General features: G+C 40.7%; 2 protein-coding genes across 4 annotated transcripts in view; both read left to right on the forward strand.

Annotated features, from left to right (window-relative positions):
* Positions 1 to 17,748, forward strand: LOC117943706 (synapse-associated protein 1-like). Of its 3 annotated transcripts, none has more exons than XR_004656437.1 (10): positions 1 to 353; positions 2,926 to 3,044; positions 3,466 to 3,532; positions 5,369 to 5,442; positions 5,564 to 5,703; positions 6,621 to 6,772; positions 7,346 to 7,392; positions 7,505 to 7,664; positions 8,689 to 9,056; positions 17,734 to 17,748. XR_004656437.1 is itself a non-coding variant. In XM_034870076.1 (9 exons), exons 1-9 carry the CDS (start codon positions 149 to 151, stop codon positions 8,817 to 8,819), a joined length of 1,098 nt encoding a protein of 365 aa, XP_034725967.1. In that variant the 5' UTR covers positions 3 to 148; the 3' UTR covers positions 8,820 to 9,781. The 3 variants fall into 3 exon arrangements, 1 of the variants encoding a protein (XP_034725967.1); XR_004656419.1 differs by having other exon boundaries at positions 3 to 353; positions 7,343 to 7,392; XM_034870076.1 differs by lacking the exon at positions 17,734 to 17,748 and having other exon boundaries at positions 3 to 353; positions 7,343 to 7,392; positions 8,689 to 9,781.
* Positions 15,528 to 24,909, forward strand: part of adgrg1 (adhesion G protein-coupled receptor G1) — a 22,409-nt gene continuing 13,027 nt past the window's right edge. Inside the window, exon 1 of the mRNA XM_034869720.1 lies at positions 15,528 to 15,975. The gene's annotated coding sequence lies outside the window, so the exon portion shown is untranslated. The remainder of the gene's footprint in view (positions 15,976 to 24,909) is intronic.

Genomic DNA, 24,909 nt, shown 5'->3' on the forward strand with positions numbered 1-24,909 from the left:
CAGTAACAGACAACTTGAATGGCACGAAGCAAACAGAGAAGAAAAAAACCTGTCGGTTTAGTTCCTGGTTGCATAAAGTCAAGAATCATCTGTTCAGATTGTTGTTTTTGTCATCTGTTGGCGAAAGGGTCGTTTTATTTGGAACGAAATGTTCAAAAGCTTCGGGACGTGGTTGGGTTTGGAGGACCAGACGTACACGAAGAAGTCGGAGGACACAGAAAAGCTGAATGTGGAGCAGGAAGAAAGGGTGGTGGAAGCACAAAACGAGGTAAACCAACAACAACCAGCTGACCAGGATGGAGAACCAGAGGCCAAACAAGAAGAAAACTCTGAACTCGGGAAAGGACTCGGGGGTGAGAAACAACTATATCATTGCTGTTTTGTTACTGCGACACAAGTTGATTTAGCTAGGTCATTAACTACGTGCTTCTCAGTGGCTCGAGGATTTATAAGTCCGTCTGTGTCACCTACACATAAACCATTGTACTTCATCACATTCTTCATCCTCATAAAGTAAAACTAAGGTTTCTTCTGCAGGAGGAGCTGTTTTCTGATACATCTGTGTTGTGTTGTTGTAGCAATGTTTTTAGCCCCACAATAGTCCCTGTCACTCCCCGATGTAAGTCGACTCGAGTGCAGATGTGAGTTGCGCATGCTCAGATTTAAACGGTGAACATCATAACATGTCATACTAAAACTTGTGAAATTGCTAACGTTAGCTTAACACGCTATTTAACTGACCGCCTTTGTTGTGTTGGATGCTAACTTGTAGCCAGCAGTGAACCAACGTCGTTATGTAGGTTTATTTTTACTGTAATGACATTACAGAAGCAGGGCTGTCAACTGACAAACGCATTTGTCTGGTTTCACGCTCACACGCCACACCCCCGATTTCTCCCGCTGAAGTGTAAGCCAAATTTCTCAAAAATGAGTTTACCTATAGACCTACCTGTTGAACCACTCGTGGTCGACTAGTTGTGCTTTCAGGGACGATGAGGGGGTTTAAGACCGCTCCCTGTCTGTGGAATTTTCGAAATGTCACAAAAAAATGTTACGACCCATCCCAGGTGCATTTCACCGGTGTTATGTGCCTTCTGGTTTTTCCACCTACTGGTTTCCGAGCCCGACAAGATGCCGTGTAAACCTATCAACGGCTACCTGCGTCGACAGATTCGCTACTTATTCATAAACAAATTACTGGCCTTTGAATGTCACACCTCAATATAAACTGTACTGAACTTTACAGAATATCTGAGAACTACATTACTACAACATTCTACCGCGGGAAAAATGTGTTTTAAAAAGAAATTAGGATGCTACTTTTCACGCTGGATTCGAACCCTCCTCTGCAAAAATAACAACACAACAATTCAGCTTCGCTATCCACTACACAGTTTCTCTGTCAATGTGTAGAGGTGGCTGTACTGTGTGTATACTTATGCCTCCTGTATAAATACAGGGGACACTGTATAAATACAGGGGGCATAAGTATACACACCCGTACGTTAAATTCCCATAGAGGCAGGCAGGTTTTGGGTTTTTATTTTTAAAGGCCAGTTATTTCGTGGATCAGGATACTATGCATCCTGATAATGTTCCCTTGGCCTTTGGAATTTAACATCATCATCACATCACCTTTACCATACCTAGAGATTGGCATGGGGGACTTTCCGTAACATCATCTCTCAATGCAAATCAAACCAGCTATTAGGCAAACTGAAATAACACCATGCCACTCCCTATGTATGGTGAAGGGTGTGTGATGGTGTGTGTGTGTGTGTGGGGGGGGGGGGGGGGGGGGGGGGGTTGTTTTAATTCCAGGGGCCAAGGGAACTTTATCAGGATGCACAGTATCCTTTAACCATGAAATAACTGGCCTGTAATAATAAACATTTTCTTGCCTCTATGGGAATTTAACATAGGGGTGTGTATACTTATGCCCCCTGTATTTTAAGAAAGAATATTTATTTAGCTATGATACATTATTCGTTCACAAAGAAAATTGGTGCTCTCAAAGGTTGAATCTTTCCCATTTTTTTTTAAATAAAGGCATTAAAATCAATTCCCAAAAGACTTTTGTCTCCCTCTTTTTAGTCAACCTTAGCATGGTTTCATAAACGTATGATCATCACTGTACGTGTAATTTCCTGCTTTTTTGCCGGGCCAGTTGTCAATAGGCATCCTACTAAACAGTTAAGAGATTAAATTAAAATAAATGAAGTTTCATTCATAATTACAGCAGGCCTAAGTAAAAGGGAGCAAGACAAACAAACATGTGGCACACAATTGGAGCAAGCCCAAGCAAGCAAGCACAAATGATGGCAAAGGCTTCAAAGCAGACAATAAAACCAATAGAGAGAAGACAAGGGGGGGGGGGGGGGGGGGGGGGGGGGGGGGGGGGGGGGGGAGAATAGTCCCAGAGGCCACGTTGAAAGCACATACAAAACACAACATGGAGGCAGGCAGCATAGATGGAGCAGCAGCAACAATAACTACATCATATCAAACACACATGACATGTTGTAAGGTGTTGTAAAGGTTGAATATGTGTGTATATCTTTGATAGTGGTGAGAAGTGGATTCCAATTTCCAGTATCACTGGGACAAAATATGATCATTGACTAACTGCTTTATCTTTTTGCTGAATGGGATTAGAAGGTCATCTCGTGTGGTGCTTCTGGTGATCTGACTGCTGTTGTTACGCTGGATTAAGAATGGAGGAGATGCGGTGTTATGCATAATGTTGTAAACCAGACGGATGTTGTATGTTCCTCGCTCAGTAGTTTTTGAGAACTCAGGATTATACAGCGATGTAAACTATTAGGCTCCTCATCCCATACTTTCAGGGATTTCTTGTTAAGAGTTGCTAATGGCTTTAATGATGATGCAGTTGTCAACTTTCTCATCTTCCTCCTCCATCTGAAGATTACATCTTCAGTTTTGCCACCAGTGCCACCAGGAAGATCTCTGATTCCGTGGTAGAGACGGCGCAGAGCATCAAGAAGACTGTGGAAGAAGGGAAGATCGACGGCATCATAGACAAGGCATGTTGCTCGTTTGGCAGCATTTAGAAGACAACTCGTGGGTCAAAGCATTTACTTGTTGTCAAGAGCATCAATTCAATCAATATGACATAAGATATGATAGGATAAGATAGATGTTATCGATCCCACACTGGGGACATTTCACTTGTACAGCAGCTCAAATGCACAGAAAACAAATCCAGATTTAATACAAGTAGAATAGAACAAATATATGTATGTGTGTGTGTGTGTGTATACATATATAATATATATAGTGTGTACACTATAGACACCTTTTAATAGTTATATCATGACAAAGTTCTATTAGAAATGTTGCCCTTGTAGTCCTTCGCTCCATTTAATGTGTGTATGTGTGTCTGTGTGTATGTGTACGTGTGTGTGTGTGTGTCTGTGTGCGTCTGTCTCACTTGTGTGTTTCCAGACTTTCCTTGGAGACTTTCAGAAGGAGCAAGAGAAGTTTGTCCAAGGGAAGAAGGCAAAAAAATCAGGTACAGTAATATGAAAAAAAAAGAAGCAAGAATCATCTTTACAACTAAATAATTAATTACACACCAAGTAATCTCTCTCAAATGATTACTATTCTGGGAATACCCCCTTGCTTTAAAGGGCAAACTATCTTCCAAATACACCTCTTGGTTTGATGTGGGGAACAGTGCGGGAGTGTCAGTAATGGTGACAATGTAGTAACAGTGAAACTAAGCCTTTTTATTATTATTTATAATTCTATTATTTATTTATGAGTCCTCACTAAAATTATATGACAATGATAATAATGTTAATTGTCACAACAGAACAAAGGAACATCAAAACATATTAAAGTTGTGATAAATAAAATGTATAAAATACAACTGTAAGATTTGAAACTTAAAGTCCTTTAACTTCTCTGAGAGCACGGTTCCCCAAACGGTACGTGTTTTTCCACAACGTGTTTTCATGAATTGTTTTTTATGAATTGCAAGCATTAAATCGTCACCAACACGGTCATGCAGCACATCATTAGAAAGCTTAAAGTTCTGTGATTCCATCAAGCCCCCGCACAAAGGATAATGTGACTTACAGCGGTTATTATCATGTTATGAAGTTAAGAAACACTGCACTGTTTCTGTCTAAATCGAGCGTGCATCCCTACCTTTGTCCTCGTGTCTTTATCCACAGCGGTGAAAGATATTCATAAACGTTGATTTCCTAAATCTCAAACACTCCAAGGAATTAGAATATCCAAGCCTTGTAATCCATAATTATCTGGTCCCCTCACAATCTTGTAGTTTCTGGCCAAGTTTCGACGTTCAGAAATCTAGAGAGTGCATAATTTCTCGGTTTCTATAGCTTGTAACTTTTTCCCTGTGCGGGCTAAAACGAAGGTCGACACACCATTACAATCTGTGGCTTCTACAGATCGCAATGAACCTTGTTCCCAGCCAATAGCATCAGCCTGTCAAGAGATACCCTCAAGCTAAGCCAATGATATTGCACAGTCGCCATTGGGCCCACGTGGGAAAGATTGACAGTGGAGCCCACAAATTAGAAGATAAGGTCATAAAACTGCAAACACGGCATCCCTGTGTAGCCAATAAGAAGACGAGTTGATTGATATCAAACATGGCCAACAAAAACTATTCCTTTGGTCTTTTACAGCTGTCTGAAGTCAAAAATATGGCCTTCTGATGGCATTTCAACATTTCATGAAATTATGATGACTTATTTCTATAAATCTATGTATGTACTTCTTTCAGACATATCTGTGAGTGATGTGGATGTGTTTTTGTATTTCAGAAGTTTTGTATTTAGCACTTTTTTGGCTTTTTTAGAAATAAGAAATAAGACAAACGCACAGACACATCTGTAGAAATACATTCATATAAAATCCATTTTATAAGTCATTTTTTTCTGGATTTTTTCTGTTCTAAGTTGAGACATGTGGCTAGAGTACTATTTTAGTATGTAGCCCATGTAATATGCTTACAGTAGTGCTTTTTATTAATTTTTTAGATGATTTACTTGGACGGAAATAGAAATATGTTTGTTTTTTTGTTTGTTTTTTAATATTAATTTATTTTAATCATTTATTTGTCATTGTAATTGATCCTGATAAATTCTTATTTGGAAAAATATATAATCTATCAGACATTACAAATGATAGTTAGTGATACAGATAGTTTGGAAAATGCTTAATATTGGCCGAGCTCTACTATTTACCTAGGACACAGTCACAGTATCAGCTTCTAAAACTTGCCAACCAAGCAGCTTCTATTACCACACATTCCTGGTGTGTGCGTGGCTGTATCTGAGCGTTAAGACGAGCGTGTGCTGATGTGTGTGTTTAGAAGCGGCGGTGCCTCCCTGGGTCGGCTACAACGAGGAGGAGACGATTCAGCAACAGATCCTCGCTCTGTCCGCCGTAAGCAAAGACACCATGCAGTCTGTGAATGTGTCAACATATCTGGGACATGTGTCTCTATCTCTCGGGGATAATGAACCCCTTTTTTGTACTAACTGGGCCCTCTGACTGCTGATTCTAGGACAAGAGAAACTTCTTGCGAGACCCCCCCGCTGGTGTTCAGTTCCACTTCGACATGGAGCAGATGTATCCTCTGGCTGCAGTGATGCTGGAAGAAGACCAGCTCCTCAACTGCATGCGCTTTGACCTGGTCCCAAAACAGTCAGTAGTCTTCCGTGTGTGTGTGTGTGTGTGTGTGTGTGTGTGTGTGTGTGTGTGTGTGTGTGTGTGTGTGTGTGTGTGTGTGTGTGTGTGTGTGTGTGTGTGTGTGTGTGTGTGTGTGTGTGTGTGTGTGTGTGTGTGTGTGTGTGTGTGTGTGTGTGAGAGTGGGCCAAGTTTAGCTACATTTGTGGGGACCAAAAACTGTGAATACAGTATACTTATGGGGACCTGACAGCTTTGTGGGGACAAAATGCTGGGGAATCAGGGGTGAATCAGGTTTCAAATTCAACAGGAAACCATATTTGGCAAAAAATTACATTTTTCACACTGTTGTCAGTTACACACTCCGATGCTTCGGTACTAATCAATGCCGAATATTCAAAGCTTCTGGCCAGGAGTTAGCCAGCACCACACCTCACCCTAGCGCAGTGGCTTTACGTGCAGCCGTACACATTCTACCATCATTAATTCGCCTGAAAACGACACCAGGCTGGTGCAGTATAACCACACACATCTCTGCACCTCCGACTGGTTCTATACCTCGAAGTTTCTCCGTTCTCGGCTGAGATGGACAGAATAGGACTCTGCATGAATTTGCCAGCAGCTAGGAGACATTTAGCTGCTCAACCCCCACCAAACATTATGCTGAATTTCAGCATGAACGCACCGAGTTTTTTTTATTTAGATATTTTCATTTTTGGATATTACAGTATTGAAGGAAAAAGAAAACAACAAAAACAAATATTTGCATTCCAAAACTGGAAATGGAATACCTACCCAACAAACGAATATGCCAACAGTGGATCATTGGGGTCCAGTCATACTGTACAGTATGTATTTCACACTATGAGCCTGTTTCTGTGAGCGTGTCCCCCTGTGGCATCAACTTTGAAATGCGATGCGTTTGTGTGTGACAGTGTGAAGGAGGAGGTGTTCTGGAGGAATTATTTCTACCGGGTGTCTCTGGTGAAGCAGTCGGCCCAGCTGACCGCGCTGGCAGCCCAGCAGCAGCAGAAGGACGGCGAGGACAGAGCGGCCAGTGTTTCCCCCGAGGACGTCGTTCTAACAGGTCCGACTTTCATCCACGCGGCCCTTTCACCTTTTCATACAACATCAACATCCACAGGGGGCCACTGGCGGAGCTGAATCTGCTTCTTATAGAACTACACATGTACCTCACTAGCCTCCCCCCCACTCACTGCATGCTCGGAGGGTCTGGTAACACAGCCAGATGCATCAAACTGAGTGTAGGTTCAAACTCCAGAAATGTGTGTATGCATGTTTTTTTTTATAATGGAGAGACCTCTCTCGATGACACCCATGCGTTAAAAGGTGCGGCTACTCTGTCTCAATATGGCGGCCAGGTCAAAATATCACTCCAATGAACAGCAGCGGCCAATGCAGTATCTATGTATATATTTACAGTATGAGTGTCATTGACAGCAATGACCGTAGATATACTGTCTATATGTGTGTGTGTATATACATATAAATACAGTATATCTATTGTCATTGCTGTCAATGACACTCCTACTACACATAACGTAAAGAAATCCACGGGTCATTAAATGAAGCAAACACCGCGTTGTGATCTGCATATGGACATCTAATAACACTGTAATCTTTTTTTCTTTTGTAGATAATGTCAGACCAAAAACACCACCAGTTTCCATCAGCAACATACAGGATGTAAGAGTACTAAAATGAACACGTGTGTGGGTGTGTGTGCATATCTTGCTTTCTTACTTCCCAACAACCATTGTAAAACTTAACTACAGTCAGTTGCCTTTTTCTCTCTCAGCCCCGTCAGGAGGAGGAGGAGGAGGAGATGTCGACCAGCCCCGGAGTGTCGGAGTTTGTGAGTGATGCTTTCGACTCAACAGGCATCGACCAGGAGGACCTGAGGAAAGAGATGGAGCAGCTGGTGCTGGATAAGAAGAAGAGCGCCCCTTCTCCTGATGGTTAGACTTTTTACTGATCCTTTAGCTAAATGTTGTCTCCTAGGTCAGTGGTCATTGCCAGACCTTTCTATGTCCTGGGGTCTGGCTACTCCACACAGCCTCCCGTCATGGGAGAAAAAAACGTGCTCTGGTTTATTGGCCTTTCTTTAAACCAGTCGCAGTCATCTTGGGTGGCGCTAAGCTCTGGATGTAGCAACATGTGCTTGTAGGGAGTCGAGCTCTGCAACTGAAATGGCTGTTGAGTGTATGATGAGAATGTTTTACTCACAAAAAGGATAACCACAAGTTGATTGTCTGTTCTAGCTCTGAAGATGTTTTCCGAATTGACAGGAGTTTAAAATGCAAAGACAAACCAATTGGGGAAGTAGATTTGAGGCAGTGTCACAAAAAACAATCACTAGTCCAACAACACCGAAAAAAATAGCAAATAAATAATCTTTGAAAGACTCAAAGACTTTTTTCTATGTACCACAAAAGGCTTATTGCAAATCTGGCTAAATCAGTGATAGTTAGGGTGGCAGTAGCTCAGTCCACAGGGAGTTTGGTTGGGAGCCGGAGGGTCGCTGGTTCAAAACCAGTCAGTATCTGGTGTTAGGGTCCCTCTCTCTCTCTCGACCTAACTGCAGAGTATCATCATAACTGCCTTGAGTGGGCAAATGCTCACATTCAATGGGGTCTGTGTTCTTCCCCCCGATACAGTAAAACTTATACACAAGTTCAGTAGCTGTGCAACGAGATTAAAGCAATTTAATACAACTTACTTACAGTGTCAACACAAAATATAATATACAAGTATAGGTAGTGCTGAAAAAACAGAGGGGGGGGGGGACCTGGTGCACAGTCCTGTGAGCATCTATATACAAACTGTATATAAAATAATTTTGTTTCCCCATTATGAAAAAATATAGTTTGGTGTATCAAAAGTCCAGAGTGTTAAATTGTCCTGAGTATTAAATTGTGTGATCCTATTGATTGAGTGTTAACAAATTAGCAGAGTAATTGATTGTCTTGCTTTTACATCCAGACGAGTCCGCCGACTGGGAGAAGGAGCTGCAGCAGGAGCTCCAGGAGTACGAGGTGGTGAGCGGCTCCGACAACAAAGACGACCAATGGGATCAGGAGATCGAGAAGATGCTCCAGGCCGACGACTGCTAGACGATCGCTGTGGGTTCAGCGATCTCGCCCAGGAGGGGGGGGAAGTGACCGTGATGCACAAGAGCAGGACCTTCCACATTCCCCCCCCCCCCCCCCCCCCCCCCCCCCCCCCCCCCCCCCCCCCCCCCCCCCCCCCCCCCCCCCCCCCACCCCTCACACAACTGTGATTAGTATCTTTTAAACATTCTCCTGTACCGGAGGAAGGTGTAGATTCATTAATAGCAAAGGGTATGCTCAGTAGGGCTACACGATATGAGGAAAATACACAATTACGTTGTTGAATATTAAAAGGCAGATAACAGTGGACTCGGTTCAAAATTTCTGCTGCGTGCAGTGTTCTGCTAAAAAAAAAAGAAATTGAACAAATTGAATTGAATATAAAAAGGCACAACAAAAAAGAGTCTTTCCCGATGTGTTTATTGTGCCAGGTGAAATCGGGATTAAAAAGTTCAGGCGTATTTATAAAGTGCTACTTTATTGCTCCCTCCTAAATTAGTTTCCTCTACTTGCTTTCCCAAACCCTCTCTCTCTCTCTCTCTCTCTCTCTCTCTCTCTCTCTCTCTCTCTCTCTCTCTCTCTCTCTCTCGCGCTAGAGGGCGCTCCAGTGCAGTGGGTTTTATAATGGAGGGGGCTTGTTTTAAAATGACATGACATTATTTCACACTGCTGCTTTCTGGTGGGGTGTACAGTATAGTCTGGGTATAGTTATAGTTAAATGTAAAGTTCCATGTATGTAAATAAAGAGGATTTCTAACACTATACTTCAAGTTGCATTCCTCTTTCATTACATCTCCTCATCATCTATCATTTTGCATTTTCTATCGTGGTTTCACAAACTCCTGTGTGCACGTCTGCTTTGTTTCTGAAATGCAGGATATTTTCTGTTTAACCCCTTGTTTTTCAATATGTATTTGTTCTTGATTAACAAAAAAGAAAACATGATTGCATCAAGCAATCAGCCAACAAAACAACTATTATAGTGAAGGGTTAAAGTAGAAAAATTAAAGGAAAATTACATATTTATCTGTTATCTGACAGTACACATCAGGGGAACTAGCTTACAAAGCTACGAAGCCTTTGACAAAAAATGATGTAGTGACCTGATGTAAATGTATCATATCCTATAAATTCATATGAATTACTTTCATTGAAACTTCTGTGCTTGCTTTTTCAAATCAGTTGAGGTAACTCTACAAAGATTGTAATACAATCTTTCCACGTACCCCCTGACAACTGCAGAGGTTGGGAATCACTGTAGGCTATGACCTAAAACTGAGTTGATGTGGACTTTGATATAGCAATATAATATAAATGTGATGCATAATATATAGGTTTTCATGGACAAACAATCCTAGGTGAATGGGAGGTGGAGCTGAGAGCAGTGTGCAGAGGTGGGCTTAGACTCGAGAGTGAGTGAGTCAGTTTGGAATGATGGAAACGAGGGCCTGGATGTTTGGTAGTAGAAACTCTGTAATCATGTTAAATGAGACACACACACACACACATAGCTGTACTTGTGCCAACCAGACAGCCAGACGTGTCCCTGCATGCTGCTTCTGTTTTCTGTGGACGAGTGGGGGAAACAGATGGTGGCCTACGCTGTCTGGAGTTTCAACACTGCTCCCACCACAATTAGATACTAAAATTAATCTGCCAATAAATACTCATTTGCCACGGGCAATGCAATCAATACAAAGATCAATAGCTATACTAATGTCCTCTCTCCTTCTTTGGTGTGTCCGAGCTTACTGTGTGTCAAACTGACAGCTTAATTAACAGTTCTCTATGCAGCACGGCGTGTTGTCTCTTTGTTGTGTTTCACACACACACATACACACACACATCACTCCAATGACAGCATCACAGTCAGGGGTCCACCAGCTGGTCTCTAGCAGGACACACTGTTGTCACCATGGTGACAAAGCCCTGCAGATGAGGACATGTGTGCGGTTTATTGCTTGTGTGCGATGTTGGTTTAACAGTCTTTTAATAATGCATAAGGGCAGGCCTGTGTGTGTCTGTGTGTGAATCTAGAAGCATCCAGTAGAAAACCTTTGCTGTTTGTGATTAACCTGATGAATATTAAAAGGTGTCTGTGTGAACTCATTACTTATTTAATAGAATTGAATCAACAATTGTGTAAGGGAAACACAACCATTATACTTAAGGTGTAGAATCACATGACCTGTTCAACTGAGGATGTAGGCAATTTTATGCGTAAGTTCAGCACCCTAATTGGATGATTTGGGCCAAAAAATCATTTTTGTCAAAGAACAGTTTTTTTCAGATTTTAGGGAGGTGACGATTTTTGAATGCGGGATTTTTCCATAAGCTTTTCATGTGATCATTTATGTCTGTACATCTGTGTACGAACTCAGATTAAGAACATTGAACATAGAATCGGTCCTTTAAGCTTTCAGATGACTGCGGCTTTACTTTCTGCATACAACCAGCCAGTGCATGCTCATACCATGGCGACCCAGACACACAAAGAAGGTGATCAAAAAATACTGTGTTAACTTTTGACTGATGTTTATGATTGCAACAAATCAAAGTGCAATTGTGCAAAACTCCAAAGATGGATGTCTGAATGTGGGACAGGTGTGGAGCTGATTTAACCCCCCTGTAAAGCTGTTGTTGCCATAGGGATTGCTGGCCTTTTCGCCTTTATGACACCGCTGTAAAGTCACACAAGCGAGAGAGAGTGTAGCCCTGAGTGTAGAAGTTAACAAGAATGGGCTTCTGTGAGCATGCTCCGTCATGGAAACACGAGCAGATGTGTTTGAAAATGTCCTCTGTTAGACTGAAATTGACATATTCAGGGTTTCGGATTAAGGGTTTACATTACATCAACTTTAAAGTGAGAGTATAGGTCAAGGTCAAAATTCAGATTTGGAATAGGATTACATTTTGGTAAATAAATACATAATAAGGCTATACATACAGCGAGGTGTGTTGCAGTTGCCAGTACTGGTCCTTACAAGTGCAGTAACAACAACGTGTTTCCCATTACACAATGCATCATTGTTAATACCTTTAGCAGTGTCTCACCTAGAGGAAGGTGTGTGGTTTCCTTTATGTGCGCTGTGATAAGAAACATTCACAGACAGTAGCTTTCTTTCACAGCATGTAATGTTTGTTGCAAAATAACACATGTGAGCGTGGTGGATTTGAGAAGATTTGCTTTTGGATATCGTTATTTAATGGTTGTTGGTGGGCAACCATAATTGCAGGATGTTCAATTGACTGAATCACTAAGTGTGGTTTTATTACCTTTCAGGTCCATGCTCGGCTGGGTCATATAATAGACCACAAAAGCATTTATCTTTCAGACAGTCAGAGACTATTTTGACCATATTTGGAGCTTTCGACAGGAGACGTGATTGCACAATCAAGGGGCCAATATACAGTAGTATACGACATCACATGCACCGACATGTCCTGCTCTGCTGCACCTTACCCTGTTAATGCGGGCCGAATAGATCATTTACTAAGAAGGACCTCAGTCACCCACAAAGTCTGCTATGTTGTTTTTACATGGACATGGATGATAAGATAGCTAACTTGTGCATGCTTGAGATTGTCAGCCGGCTCCCAGGAGCTGTGTCCCAGGCTGCTGCTTGTCATTGTCTCGACTTTCTCTGTTCTGTCCTCAACCTCGTTCACTTTCACTCTCTCTGTCCGCACAAATCTCATCGCAGATCTGTTGAGACACAAATGTCTCACTTTCGTCTCTGACCACAGTCATTGTCATTGTGTGCGTGTGCGTACGTGTGTGTGTGTGTGTGTGTGCGTGTGCGTGTGCGCGGGTGTTTGGGATTCCAAGCACACCTTTCAGCAGCGAGACATTGAGCCCTTTATTACCCAAGCCCACACAATTCAACTGACAAACCCTGTTCTAGAGAAACACACACATACACACACACAGACACCCACACACACAATTTACCAGCCACTCACGTAGACAGTTGAACAGAAGAGAGGAGCCAGGTGCTGAATCCCCCCCACCCCCTCTCTTTTTCCTCTCTGTCTTTCTTTAGTTCCAGAGAAGATACCGGCCTCCATCTAGGAGTTTAATCTCTCTAGTGGGAAATGAGCTTTGTATTGTCGGGTGAACACGAACAATGGCGTCAGTTAATGCTGTGGGTTTAAACATTAACCTGCTCTTAATACCTGCAGCTGCGTCATGGATATTTTCATGCCAAACAAAATTCAAACCCAAGTCATAGTCACGTTCATTCAAACTATATTTCTTGGACAAATCATTGGCAAGAAAACATGCCTCACATAAAACAAGAAAAGTGCAACACAAAGGAAAGACATATCCATCTCACAAAATACAAACACAATACAGTGGACAAAGGGTACTTGCACATGCACAAATATGCACGTGTATATGTTCTTGTCCTTCAGTGTCCTTGAGGGTTTGGTTCACTTCAAGAGGCCAATACCAGGGGACAGGAGAGACCTTGTTGGCTCATATCTTGCAACAAAGCCAGCTATAAAATTAATTGTGGTTCCACTCGGGGCAGCAGAGCCATAAAGACATCTGTATTATCTGCTGGAAGACTGTGTAGCCATAAAAAGTTCAGTTCTTTTTATCTAGTCTATCACAAGTTCCGGGTCTATAGTAACAGGAAATGTCGTGCACAATGTGCAGTCCCAATTATGATCTTAATATGACCCGTGTTTGGGATTTTATATTTATGAAAGGGAGCAATTATATAGGCAAGTTTCAATTCTCTTTCGTAGCTGTTCATTTTTAATATCTCTATGCTTAGCTTTACAGCTGCCAACCTAAAAACCCATCAACCTTCACCCAAGGGACTTCATTTTTCTGTTCCCAGACCTGCTTGTTGTTCGGAAGCAGTTATCAATACCATTTCTTTTCTTCTTTTCTTTTCTTCAAAGTTCAAAGCCCTGTCAGAATGAAGCTGCGGTTTGTGGTAACAGTTGACACCTCTTAGAGTGCCAGCTGCGTCTGGCATTGTACCGTTCTAACGCTGGCTGATATCAATGCCACAGCAGAAATGAAAATACATCTTGCACAGGCTGTGAAGGCTTTTGGAGCTAACGTGTTCCTGTAGACCCAGAGACGGGTTGACAGGGATCCTAAACAGTGGTGTAGTCTAATGTATTTTAGCAGGTATACCATGGACCAGAGTGGACATGTCACAGTGGGGGGTCTGGGTGTCATCCACAGGGAAATTTTGAGCGTAACAGACTTTATTTCCTGCGTTTCAATTTTTTTGCACCAATTTTACAATATAAATACTTTTATTTAGCCTATATGTAAAGAAAAACACAGATGACAATGCAATATATAAAAAATATAATGGAAAGTATGTTGTTGCGTGTCATTGGTACTTTTTGAGTGGGTATAGGGAAATCCTGGAGCAATGTAAGTGGCTATACTGCTTGTATACTAAACTAATTAAATGGTTATTTCTTCATTTAGTGAAAAACATATGAAAGGATATGTAATGCGGGGGTTTGGATTGAGAGGGGCTTTGGAAAGAGAGCTGACTGACTGGACGGTCACACTTACATGCTGCACCCCCCACCCAACCCCCCACCCCCTCTGGACACCTTACGGCTCGGCATCAGTCAATAGAGGCACAGATGGTAGAACAAAACCGGAAACGAGTTGGCCTTCAAAATAAAAGTATTTCAGACAAACGCACCTATCCGACCTAAGCATGCATTCAGGGGAAGTAAACACGTATTTATCGGGATTTGTAATTTTCAAAAGTGTTTTTAATGAAGAATAAAACATCCAAGGACCTAATAAATTACATCCATATAAGCGCAACTCACAGAAATCCCACATTTAGTATTTTTTGTCAGTTTTGGACTATAAAAGTTGCATTCACTGTAACAACTCCAGGACAGATAATGTGCGTTTCTGGTAGAATGTACATAAGCAGTGTTTTTTAGGTTGAAAAGAATGGCAGGACAAATATTACTTTGCAAAAATGCAAAAGCAGAAAATTACATTTTAAGATGTGCAGGACTTATTGCTCAATTCCATGTGTGAATTTTGGGTAGTATGAATGTCCTGCTGCTTTCATGTTCTGAAATACTCACATGGATAGCCTGTCATGTCCTCCGATTAACACGTAGGAAGCAAAAAAGTGTCTTAATTCTCTTCCTTATTTTCTTCATCTTCCAACTTTTTTATTATATTATATAAATTATGACAACTATATTGGCAATAACACACTAACTTACGGGGCAGTTTTGTCACTGGCTTTAATTAGTAATTATACAGGATCGAGGCTTTGAGCAAGCCTAGGCTATTAATAATGTTGTCTTCCCACACTTGACTCGATTGTTGTCTAAACAGGCCATATTTGCCCTAAATGACCCCTAATTGATATCCTACAAGAAACATCTAATGTAGGCAATTTTCCTTTTTTATTTACATTTATTAGAAGCAAAACAAATTTTAAAAACACTCACATATAGTCTGCAAGGTAGTTAATATGAAGCCTACAAATTTGCCTAAGGCATAAATGTGCATGGACTGAGATAACAAAAAAAATAGAGTAAGGTTATTTGAGCAAGGTGAGAAAATTCACAGTTAACTTAAGGGTGCTTAATGGTGCTTTGGTTCTTTTTCTCTCCAGGGATGCATTCATTGACTGTGTATTTACGGTCTGTGGACGGATTAGAGCCAATACCGGAAACAGCGCTCCTTTCGTTGTAGCTACGCTGACAGCAGCTCTGGTACCACCTAGCTCGCGCTGACAGTCTCTCCGCGAGCGAGGTGCTGTGTGACGGCGTTAGTCAGCGCTTCAGCCCCGGCGTCTTGTTCTTCGGACTTTCCATTTTAAAAATATCTCACCGCCTCGAGTGCGTTGAACACTTCACAACTGACCTGAGCAACAGCAAGTGAACACGAATTATTTTTTTCTCTTTCTCTTTTTCCCGCGGGTCAACCAGTCCGTTTGTGGTTGACTGAATTTGAGGGTCCATCCCAGGTACCCAATTCACCGTGGTGTGTAACGCCAGCCTGCTTTTCAATTCGTATTTAAGCCCATTTGTGTGGAACCGTGAGTGGAACTTTTACCTGGAAGCTTTGGGCATCAGAAAGTCGTGTAGTCTGCCGGAGGAGACCAAAAAACCTCCTGTACTGACAGAAAAACTACCGAAGGTAAGCCTAGAAAAAATTATACTAACTTAATACTTCTAGAAAAACAAGCTAGGCTATAGTAACTAGCCTATATGCTATACAATTCCTTTAAACGTGACTGATAATCATTTGCACCTCCATTTACGGCCATTTAAAACAATATTATGGTATAGTTATCACTGTCAAATATAATGCTATTGCATTTTTTTAAGCAATATAGTATTAGGTTTCATTAAATGCTTATCCTGTGTTCGGCAAACTTACTGCCCATGAGTCTTAGTTAGCTGATAACGTTTTTTTCCGATAGCTAGCTATATCCTATTAATAATAAAACTGTTTAAATGGCAGTTCTCCTGTAACTCTTGTGTGTTAGTTAATATATCTTTGTTTCCACAGTAGCCGTTTGTTTTATGTATATGGGACCTGGGGTCATGAAAGCATCTTTTATAATTATGTGTTTCGGATATGGTGTTGAAAGGCACATATCAAAGTCAGGGAGCAGGGACTAAAAGCTCTACCTTGCTTTGTAACATGTGTAGTATGTGGTTTCCTGTCAGGGCCGAGGTGCACAATCAAAAGCCTTCACTCGGTACAAAAAAGCCTGTGTGAAGAAGCCTAAATAACACCTGGAGCATTGCAGCAGTTGTATACTAGCACATGCAGATTAGAGATGTCTGATGCTTGAAATTGAAAATGAAATGACATGGTCGAGAAATCTCTTAAATGCATATATTGCAGGATGTGTGACTCATTGCAGAAATCCCATTTCTTTTGTGCTGACATCATTTTTCATAATGAGGAAAAGAAAGCCCCTGATGGCAAACTAAACCCTGTGACCCACACCTAAGGCCACGCTGAGGGTGATTTAGGCCCTAATTACATGCTGGCTTGTGTGTGTGTGTGTGTGTGTGTGTGTGTGTCTTTGTCTGTGTCTCTGTGTGTTTATTGATTTATTCATACCCTCAAAGGAAATATCTGCAGCATTCCACCTGCTCCTCCAATTTCCTCACAGAGGACGGCTAGATACAGATAAAGGAACACATACACACTCACGCAGACACTGCATCACTATGGTGCTCTCATAAAGAAGGCATGTTTCTTACAGAAACTTAGCCTCGGGAACATTCCACATCAGCCATATTAAATCTAGTCTTTCACTTCAAGTTGATACCTTTCTGTGCAGAGAACGTCAAGGCTCATTCCTGCTTAGGCGCAGCTTAGCCGGGTCATTTGATAGTTTGTTGCATCTGGTGAGAAGAAAAAAATCAGAGCCATTGTGAATACTTTTATTAAGATATCTCTTCAGGATGCTTCCTCAGTAGCTGATCAGTATATTACTGTAACCTGTTATTTTCACACTTAACTCCTGACGTAATACTCCTGGATATCAACATGAAATATAGTAACCACAGAATGCTAGCTGCTGCTTGTATTAAGCTTTAGATAAACTGACGCAACTCTTACACTCTAACCATGTTGGCAGCAGTGCACAACACACAGTGCCGTCTTCATGCAGCCGCAGCTTTTGCAAAAAGACAACTGAAAATGAGGTCAGTGTGTGTTTTTCTGTAGAAGTAAAAGTGCGCAAGTCTTTTTCTGACCTGTTTTCTCAATGGGATTAGGTTGTGTTTTACTTTACCTGACCCAATTGTCAGTACATAGTCATTCTGTGAGTTTGAATGAGTCAGAGATGGAGAGCTATGAGTTGGCTTAAACAGCCTTCAAACCAGCCAGTGATCTTTGACCCTAATTCACGCTCGCTGTCACTTCAGCTCTAAGGCTTGACAACAAAGAGCAGCTTTTGTTCCTTGAATTACTCTTCCATGCACATTCTTTGCTCCTCCACTCAGCTGCTTGTATAGGAGTGGGGTGATGGCAAACCAAAACTCTTACAGGACAAAAAGCAAACTACAAATTCAGTCTGCTGTGTAAATGTGAGGTGCAAGATAATGAAGTAAATATGACTTTGTGTCAAATTATAGCAGAATAAAGAAAGTGCTAATAAAACCGAGAATATTTCATTCAGGTGAGCAATCAGCAATATAAAAAGGATAGGCATGAAAAGCTGTCGCCAAAAATGTGACATTTAGATACTTTGAGAAAAGCAGGAAGTGGTATTTTGAAGGTTCTTTACTGTACTGAAAACAGATCATATCACAGTATTGAACTTTAGATCTGAGGTCTAGTTGTAATTTGGAAGCCAAGTCAGCCTTTTAATAGAAGTCCTAGTCAAATCTGACCATTATCTTTCAATTATTCAGGCAATTTGTCCAACCACAGCCTGTGGCCTTACATTAGAAGGTGTTTGACATGCTCGCAACTCTTGAAGGCTGGACAAATGCGATTTCAGATTTAGTTTTATTGTAATTCAAGCATGTTGAAAACATGGAGGAGCAAAATTGAGTCTGACTCAGCAACGTACACAATAACTAACAAATGTCCTAGCTAGAATGAAATAAATATACTGTAAAACATTAATACACAGTACACAGTTAAAAACTGAGCAGCAGTTAAAGAATAACGCATCGGTGCAGGTGCAGAGGACAGACTTAGGTCTGTAAGTTCATAAGCCTCCCGGCCTCAGGGAAGAAGCTTCACTTTAGCCTTGTTGTTCTGGCTTTAAGGCTTGGTAGCCTTTCTGCCTGGTAACATCAGCATCATGCTCACAACAATGATGCTAACATGCAGCAGCAATATTTAGCATTTGCTAGCATTCTAACAATAGCACCAAAGCATGTTTTTGGTCACAAACCAAACAAACCACTTAAGATTTTGACCCAATAAAGGCGCTAGTGTACAAGCCAAGTCTTCATCAAAATCAAAAAAAGATATTTCAGTCTGGACTAAAGTGGTAAGGTGAGACTGACATTACAAGGAATGTAACCAAATATGAAGACAAAATGCTGCACCTTTATACAGCTTTAAATGACTCAGACTTCCACTCTTCCTGCACCCACTCTGTCTGTCACCCTAATCTGCTGTCTGTATCACCCTTTTTATTTTGTCTGCCATTTTACTTCATGTGGTCATGAGATGACAAGACAACTGTGAATCAGACATCTAGCCTATATGAAACAGAGATTAAAGACACACATGGGAAATTTGGCTGGAAAACACAAAGCGACAGACTGTGAAGTAGAGCCAGACTGATACACCGGCGGGCCGATGTTATTGGCCGATATTAGGCATTTTCCAAACTATCTAACTATATTTTTAAATATTCATTTATCAGAATCATTTATAATGAAAAATAAATGATTCTGATAAATGGATATTTAAAAAATAGTTTGCTCAACCGAGGGCGCTCTACAACGTCCCTGTTGCTGTTTTTTGGTGTCTGTTTTTGTTCAAAGGACTTAAGGTTTCATTTCTTAAGTTTTTTTTTTTTATACATTTTATTTATCAGAACTTTCATATCTTTTGATGTTCCTTCTGTCTGACAATACAACAAATTATTATCATATTATTTTAGTGAGAAATGAGGGAATGAGGGAAATTTGTTTATGGTTTGTAAGGTGTTTTTGGATTTCTTTTTTAAATATATATAACGTTCGATATATTGGAATATTGGATTTTTAAATAACCAAATATTTGTATCGGTATCGGCCTTTAAATCCTTTGTTGGTCGGGCTCTACTGCAAAGTCAGGGGTGTCTGGCTTGTCTCGTTAACACATGCATGGGATGATGTAAGATGTGCATGCATCCCACAGAAAACATAAACAAGGCTTCAAGGCTCTATATCATCCTATATGCGTGTAGGAGGACAAGTGTGGTGAAGCAGCAAGTTTCAGTATGAGTGTGGGCTTGGTATTAAAAAAATTAGAAAAGTCTACAGTATGTGCAGCGTTCCAGTCTGCGCCTCCCACACTCATTCATTTATGCCAGGCTTTGGTTAGTGCCTCTCTCTCTCTCTCTCTCACGCGCGCACACACAGAAGAACTGGGAAGTGAAAGAATAGGGGAAATTCTTGAGCTGAATTGCTGCCTGGGCGCTGTGCAGGGACAATAGAGAGGGTGTGGGTGGAGGGAGAGAGTTAGTTTACATGTCATGGCAATTCAGCAAGCTGACATGTTATGTGAGAGAGGGAGATTATAGGGGTTTGGGCTGTAAATAATTTTCTGTTGACAAGCCCTCACAAAATAAAAGTCACTTTTTTAAAATGAAATAAACATGCATACACACCCTGTACCCTCTAGTGCAGTGGTGTTTACAAAAACAAAAGGTTTTTCCATTAATCTACGGACTTTGAAATATGTTTTAGTTCAAGTACCCCCTGAACAGGGCTAAACATTTTGGTAGAAATAAAAAAAACTATATAAAGAAGTACAACAGTCTGATTTACTAAAAAACACCTTACATTCTACATTTCAACTGCTTACAATCCCTCTCTAAATTCTTTCATTATTATGGTAAAATTATTTTAGGAATAATATGTGAATAATAATAATTTTTAAATGTACTTTTTAAATCTCACCGTACTTCAAGTACCCCTAGGAGTATGCTTACACCCGTTTGAGAAACAGTGCTCTAGTGGTAATACTTTTTGACAGGTGTTTATTTAGGGTACACACTTACACATTCATAGTTAATAGTGGGGGATGATTTTTGCCTTCTCTTAAACATTTTAAGAGAACTGAATCTTGTGTTTTCACACTTGCAGCTGCCCATGGGTGGGGTGACACCGACCACCTCCCCCAGGGCTAGCTTTCTTCTTTATCAATTCATTGTCTGTAGTCAGAGAGCCGTAATGAGCGGGATCTGGTCGAGGCTGACATGAGTCACTCCTTATCGCCGTAGCGTGTGTGACTTCACCACAAGTGTGATGCTGTATGACTGTTGTAGAATCTTGTTGAGTTATGTGTCACCACCTTACCCCCAAACCCGACTGTATAGTCCTGGTTTGGTATAAATGAGGCCAATGTGGACAGAATGAGCCCGCAAACACTTTTTTCACATTTTTATGCACTAATGGAAATGTTTTTATTTAGGAAATCACCAAATCCAGGAGACAGGTGACCATTTTAAATTTTAATTATATAATGGAATATAATAATTCACATGAAAACAACCCATTTCAGATGTATTGTCTTCGTCATGGAGGTTTCAGTTTTGGGTCACATGATGACAAGCTCATTCCTCTACTGTACGTGACATTACCATTTCTTCTGCTTATTTCCAAGAACAGGAATGAAGTCATAACTCAATATAACTTCCACAGCATTTTACTGCATCACAAAATATACTGATATTTTTAAATTTAACACCACCTATACTGTGATTGTAGAACAAATTCACATAGAGGTAGGTGTGTAGAGCAAGTTTCCGCATGCTCCAGCATGGTAGACCACCACCACTACATTGTAAAGACCCTGACACACCCACCCGACAGTCTGGCCAGGTTGGTGACTCGAGTCTGTTTGGTTTGTTCTGTGCCGTCGTTTGTCGGAGGGGCCGGCGGCCTTCATTTTGGCCAAACTGACATGCTCGGTCGGAAGGCCTGCACTGCCGGCAGTCAGACTCATATAACCAATCTGATTGGTGGAGCGCTAACCCGGAAATAACGAGCAGGATGAGCGTTACTAGAGTCTCTGACAAGCTGACAAAAATCTTTTAAACTGACCTTTGTCGATCTAAAATGAAGACAGATTCAGCAGCTGCACGGTTTTTCTCGCTTATGTTTTCACAAACATATTGTCGTTATTTTAGTAAAATATGAGATCGTATTCTGAACGAGCCGCCATGACAGTAAGGCTTTGAGTATCTGGAGAAACCAGACCCACGTGACGCATTTGTCCAATCAGCTGCTGTCAGCAATTTTTTGGCCATCTTGAGGAGGCAGTCAGTCAGCCATCTTGTTGTTGTGTCAGGGGCTTAAGACTGTGTTCTCATTTAGTGCAGAGTCGGTCAGCTCTAAACCAATTCTGGGCTATAGCATCTATTTTCTCACTATAAACGGGTAAATGTAGATCACTCTCTTCTTCTTTTTACTGAACTTTTTGAGCAGCTGATGCATGCTAGATAGGGTGTGTCTACTGTAGCTTGCTAAACTCTCTCACTGCCAAAGAATGTACATGTGTCTATTAGTTCCTTCATAAAACCACAGTGAAGTCACATTGTAGCACCTTTTCCCCAAAAACTTTTTTGTTGTCGCTATTGAATTATCAAAAAGGGAAGTGGCAAAACCACAAAGCAACCAAATGATGCTGTGTAAAATATAGAGGTAACAGTTTCACATGATCTCCGGGCACTTCAACTAAAGTGAAAGCAGTCTATATTTTAGTAATTATAGTGTATTTTACTTTTTTGTTGTAGAATAGTCTTTCCTGTACGTGACATATTAGTATTAACATATGTATAATATACTTATAAGTTCAGTTAAGACTTACCAACAATATATGCCCAGTCAAATTTCACAGCCCAATTTGTCCATCTATCACTTTTTTATTTTGCCCAAAGTAATTCAATTCAATTTAAGTCATAGTACTAAATCATCAAAAGAGTTATCATAGACACTTCACAGATAGAGTAGGTCTAGACCACACTCTATAATTTAGAAAGCCCCAACAATTCCTGTAATTCCAGTACAAATAAGTAAAACTGCACTGCACTATATGCACTATTTCCATTTGAGATACATGAGACATGATTTAGTCAAAAGGGGAAGAGAAATTTAATGTGTGAAACCTATATGCAGCAAGGCTAAGGTATGCTGCTTAATTGCATTATTATTTGTTTTTCATTGTGAAAGTTGGGTTAGAATGAGCCTAACAAATAAAACCTATTTTAAACCAGGATTAATCAGATCCAAAAAGCAAAGTCAGAGCTAAAACAAGCAGGCAAATGCATGATTTATGACCACAGAGCAACCTATTGTATCTGTCTGGCTCTCTTGTACAGCAGAAAATACAGCGCGGACTCCCCAGACTAATGTTCAGTCTTAAAAGATTGAGCTTGGTCTGGTGAAAGCCAGACTAGGTTAGACCACCAGAGCGCCCCGACTCTGACGCTAACAGGAGAGGAACTAAGTTTGTCTCATTGTTCTTGGTTCCAAGCCCATTTAGAATCATCTTATTACATTGTGTCAATAATTGTATCGTGAATGTCAAGCATATATTCACAACTCATAATGAGTAATGTACTGTATTTTAAAAGAAGTGATGGGGATGCTCGTCTTCAAACATGAAATTTAAACACATGCTGGAAACACTACTTTTGTAATGATGCTAAGCCATGGGTACGACTTGTTTTTCCCCCGTAGAACCATGATTGCACTGAATCAGTATGTCACTGTAAGTGCCCCCCATAATCTGTCACTGCCCCCATAATTACTGTCTTTACTCCAACACAGTGATAGCTGCTGAAACTTTTACCTTCAGTGTACATGGACAAATGCATTCTCCTACACTGTTTTTTATTTGATGTGTTCTGTTTGTACTGTTTTTGTTTTTTACATGTTGCATTGTACAATTTCTTTTTTTCTTATTTGTTTGTCACATGTTGTCAATGTTCTAACTTTACTGCCATTTTATTGTCATTTACTGACATTATTACTTACTATTTGCACTATTGTAATAGAATACTGATGGATACCATGTTTGTAAACTTACCTTATTTTCTATTTTTACCTTATTTATTGATTTATTTATTTTCATAGCATCAATACAGAGTTTACAATCTTAATCTTGTATTTGTACAATGACAATAAAGATAGTCTACTCTGTTGTGTTCTATTTACAGTATTTGACTTGGCTCCAGTAACCTAAAGCTTGAAAATGTATTTAAGCAAGGCATATTTGTGCAGATACTGTACGTTTGATTGATGCATGTTTTGATTAGGCAACTGTAGCCAATGTCAAGTTGTGAGTCTGGCTGGCAAATGCTAACTCTAATTAAGTGATAACCCTGGAAGCTAGCCTCAGCGGGACTAGGGCTAGTATTGTTCTATACCGTTTGAATATGCGGCTTCTGCTACCTAGCACACTGACTTCACTTCTGTCCGTCTGGCAAACCATTCGATATCAAGCCCTGTTAAAAAAAGGAATTCAAAGCACTGTCTAGCCAGTAAAAAGCTTCAAAGACAACCCTGTTGGTTCAATGTTATGCTTTGCAGTCATACTGAGCTTAAGAATCAGTTAGTTAGTACCATTGCTTTATGGAGTTTTCAGACAGCTTGTTGAAAAATAGCTACTTCGCAGGGCAACTAGAATGCAAGCATGCTTTGTCAGCTAAAGGTTAGCGAGCATGATGATGTTAGCAGCACTGCTGTGGTTGTTGATCAGTCTGTCTCTGAGAGATTGTCCAAGGTTCCGGTTCTTCTCGAGTATCAGGTGTTTATGTCAGCTTATATAGTTATAAATAGCCAACTGCCCCCCCCCCCCCCAGACTAAGGAGAGCCGTCTTTTTGTCTCGTTGTTGCCTTTCTGCTTTGTCTGTGGTTACCATCCTCTGATGCTGAGGACAACCGCGGCTGCTCTGCTTCCCCTTCAAAATCTGCATCTGCACTTCCACTCGTGTTCACGGTGACACGTGCACAGTACAGGAACTCCACACAGTCCTACATGCGGTGTTTATTTTTTGTTTTTTAAATCGTAATGTGTCTGCACTGTGGCAAAGTTGGCAAGTAGGTTATTATATATCATTATACATATCAAGCTTAAATGAGATAGCATGTTTGATAGAAAATGGAAATGATAGAAATGTGTGTGCGTGTGGTTAATTGACACATGCTGTGTGGTGACACCCACATGATTTTCAGTAAGTCTGATATGATGAAGTTTTTTGTTAGGGAAATGTATGCTTTATTTTCTTCTTCTCTAAATACTGTAAGGACTGCAGTGTATTAATATTGAAAGAGTCAATATCCTTACTTGCGAAGAGACCAACTTGCTATAGATGGAAAGACGTGTGTGTGTGTGTGTGTGTGTGTGTGTGTGTGTGTGTGTGTGTGTGTGTGT

The sequence above is a fragment of the Etheostoma cragini genome, chromosome 1, assembly GCF_013103735.1.
Source record: "Etheostoma cragini isolate CJK2018 chromosome 1, CSU_Ecrag_1.0, whole genome shotgun sequence".
NCBI classification, from domain to species: domain Eukaryota; kingdom Metazoa; phylum Chordata; class Actinopteri; order Perciformes; family Percidae; genus Etheostoma; species Etheostoma cragini.

Bases quoted from the DNA above. Each gene is read 5' to 3' on its own strand.
- LOC117943706 (XM_034870076.1), top strand. From the start codon at position 149: ATGTTCAAAAGCTTCGGGACGTGGTTGGGTTTGGAGGACCAGACGTAC. The intron at 354-2,925 runs GTGAGAAACAAC...CTCCATCTGAAG, and splicing joins ACTCGGGAAAGGACTCGGGG to ATTACATCTTCAGTTTTGCC. The intron at 6,773-7,342 runs GTCCGACTTTCA...TTTCTTTTGTAG, and splicing joins CGAGGACGTCGTTCTAACAG to ATAATGTCAGACCAAAAACA.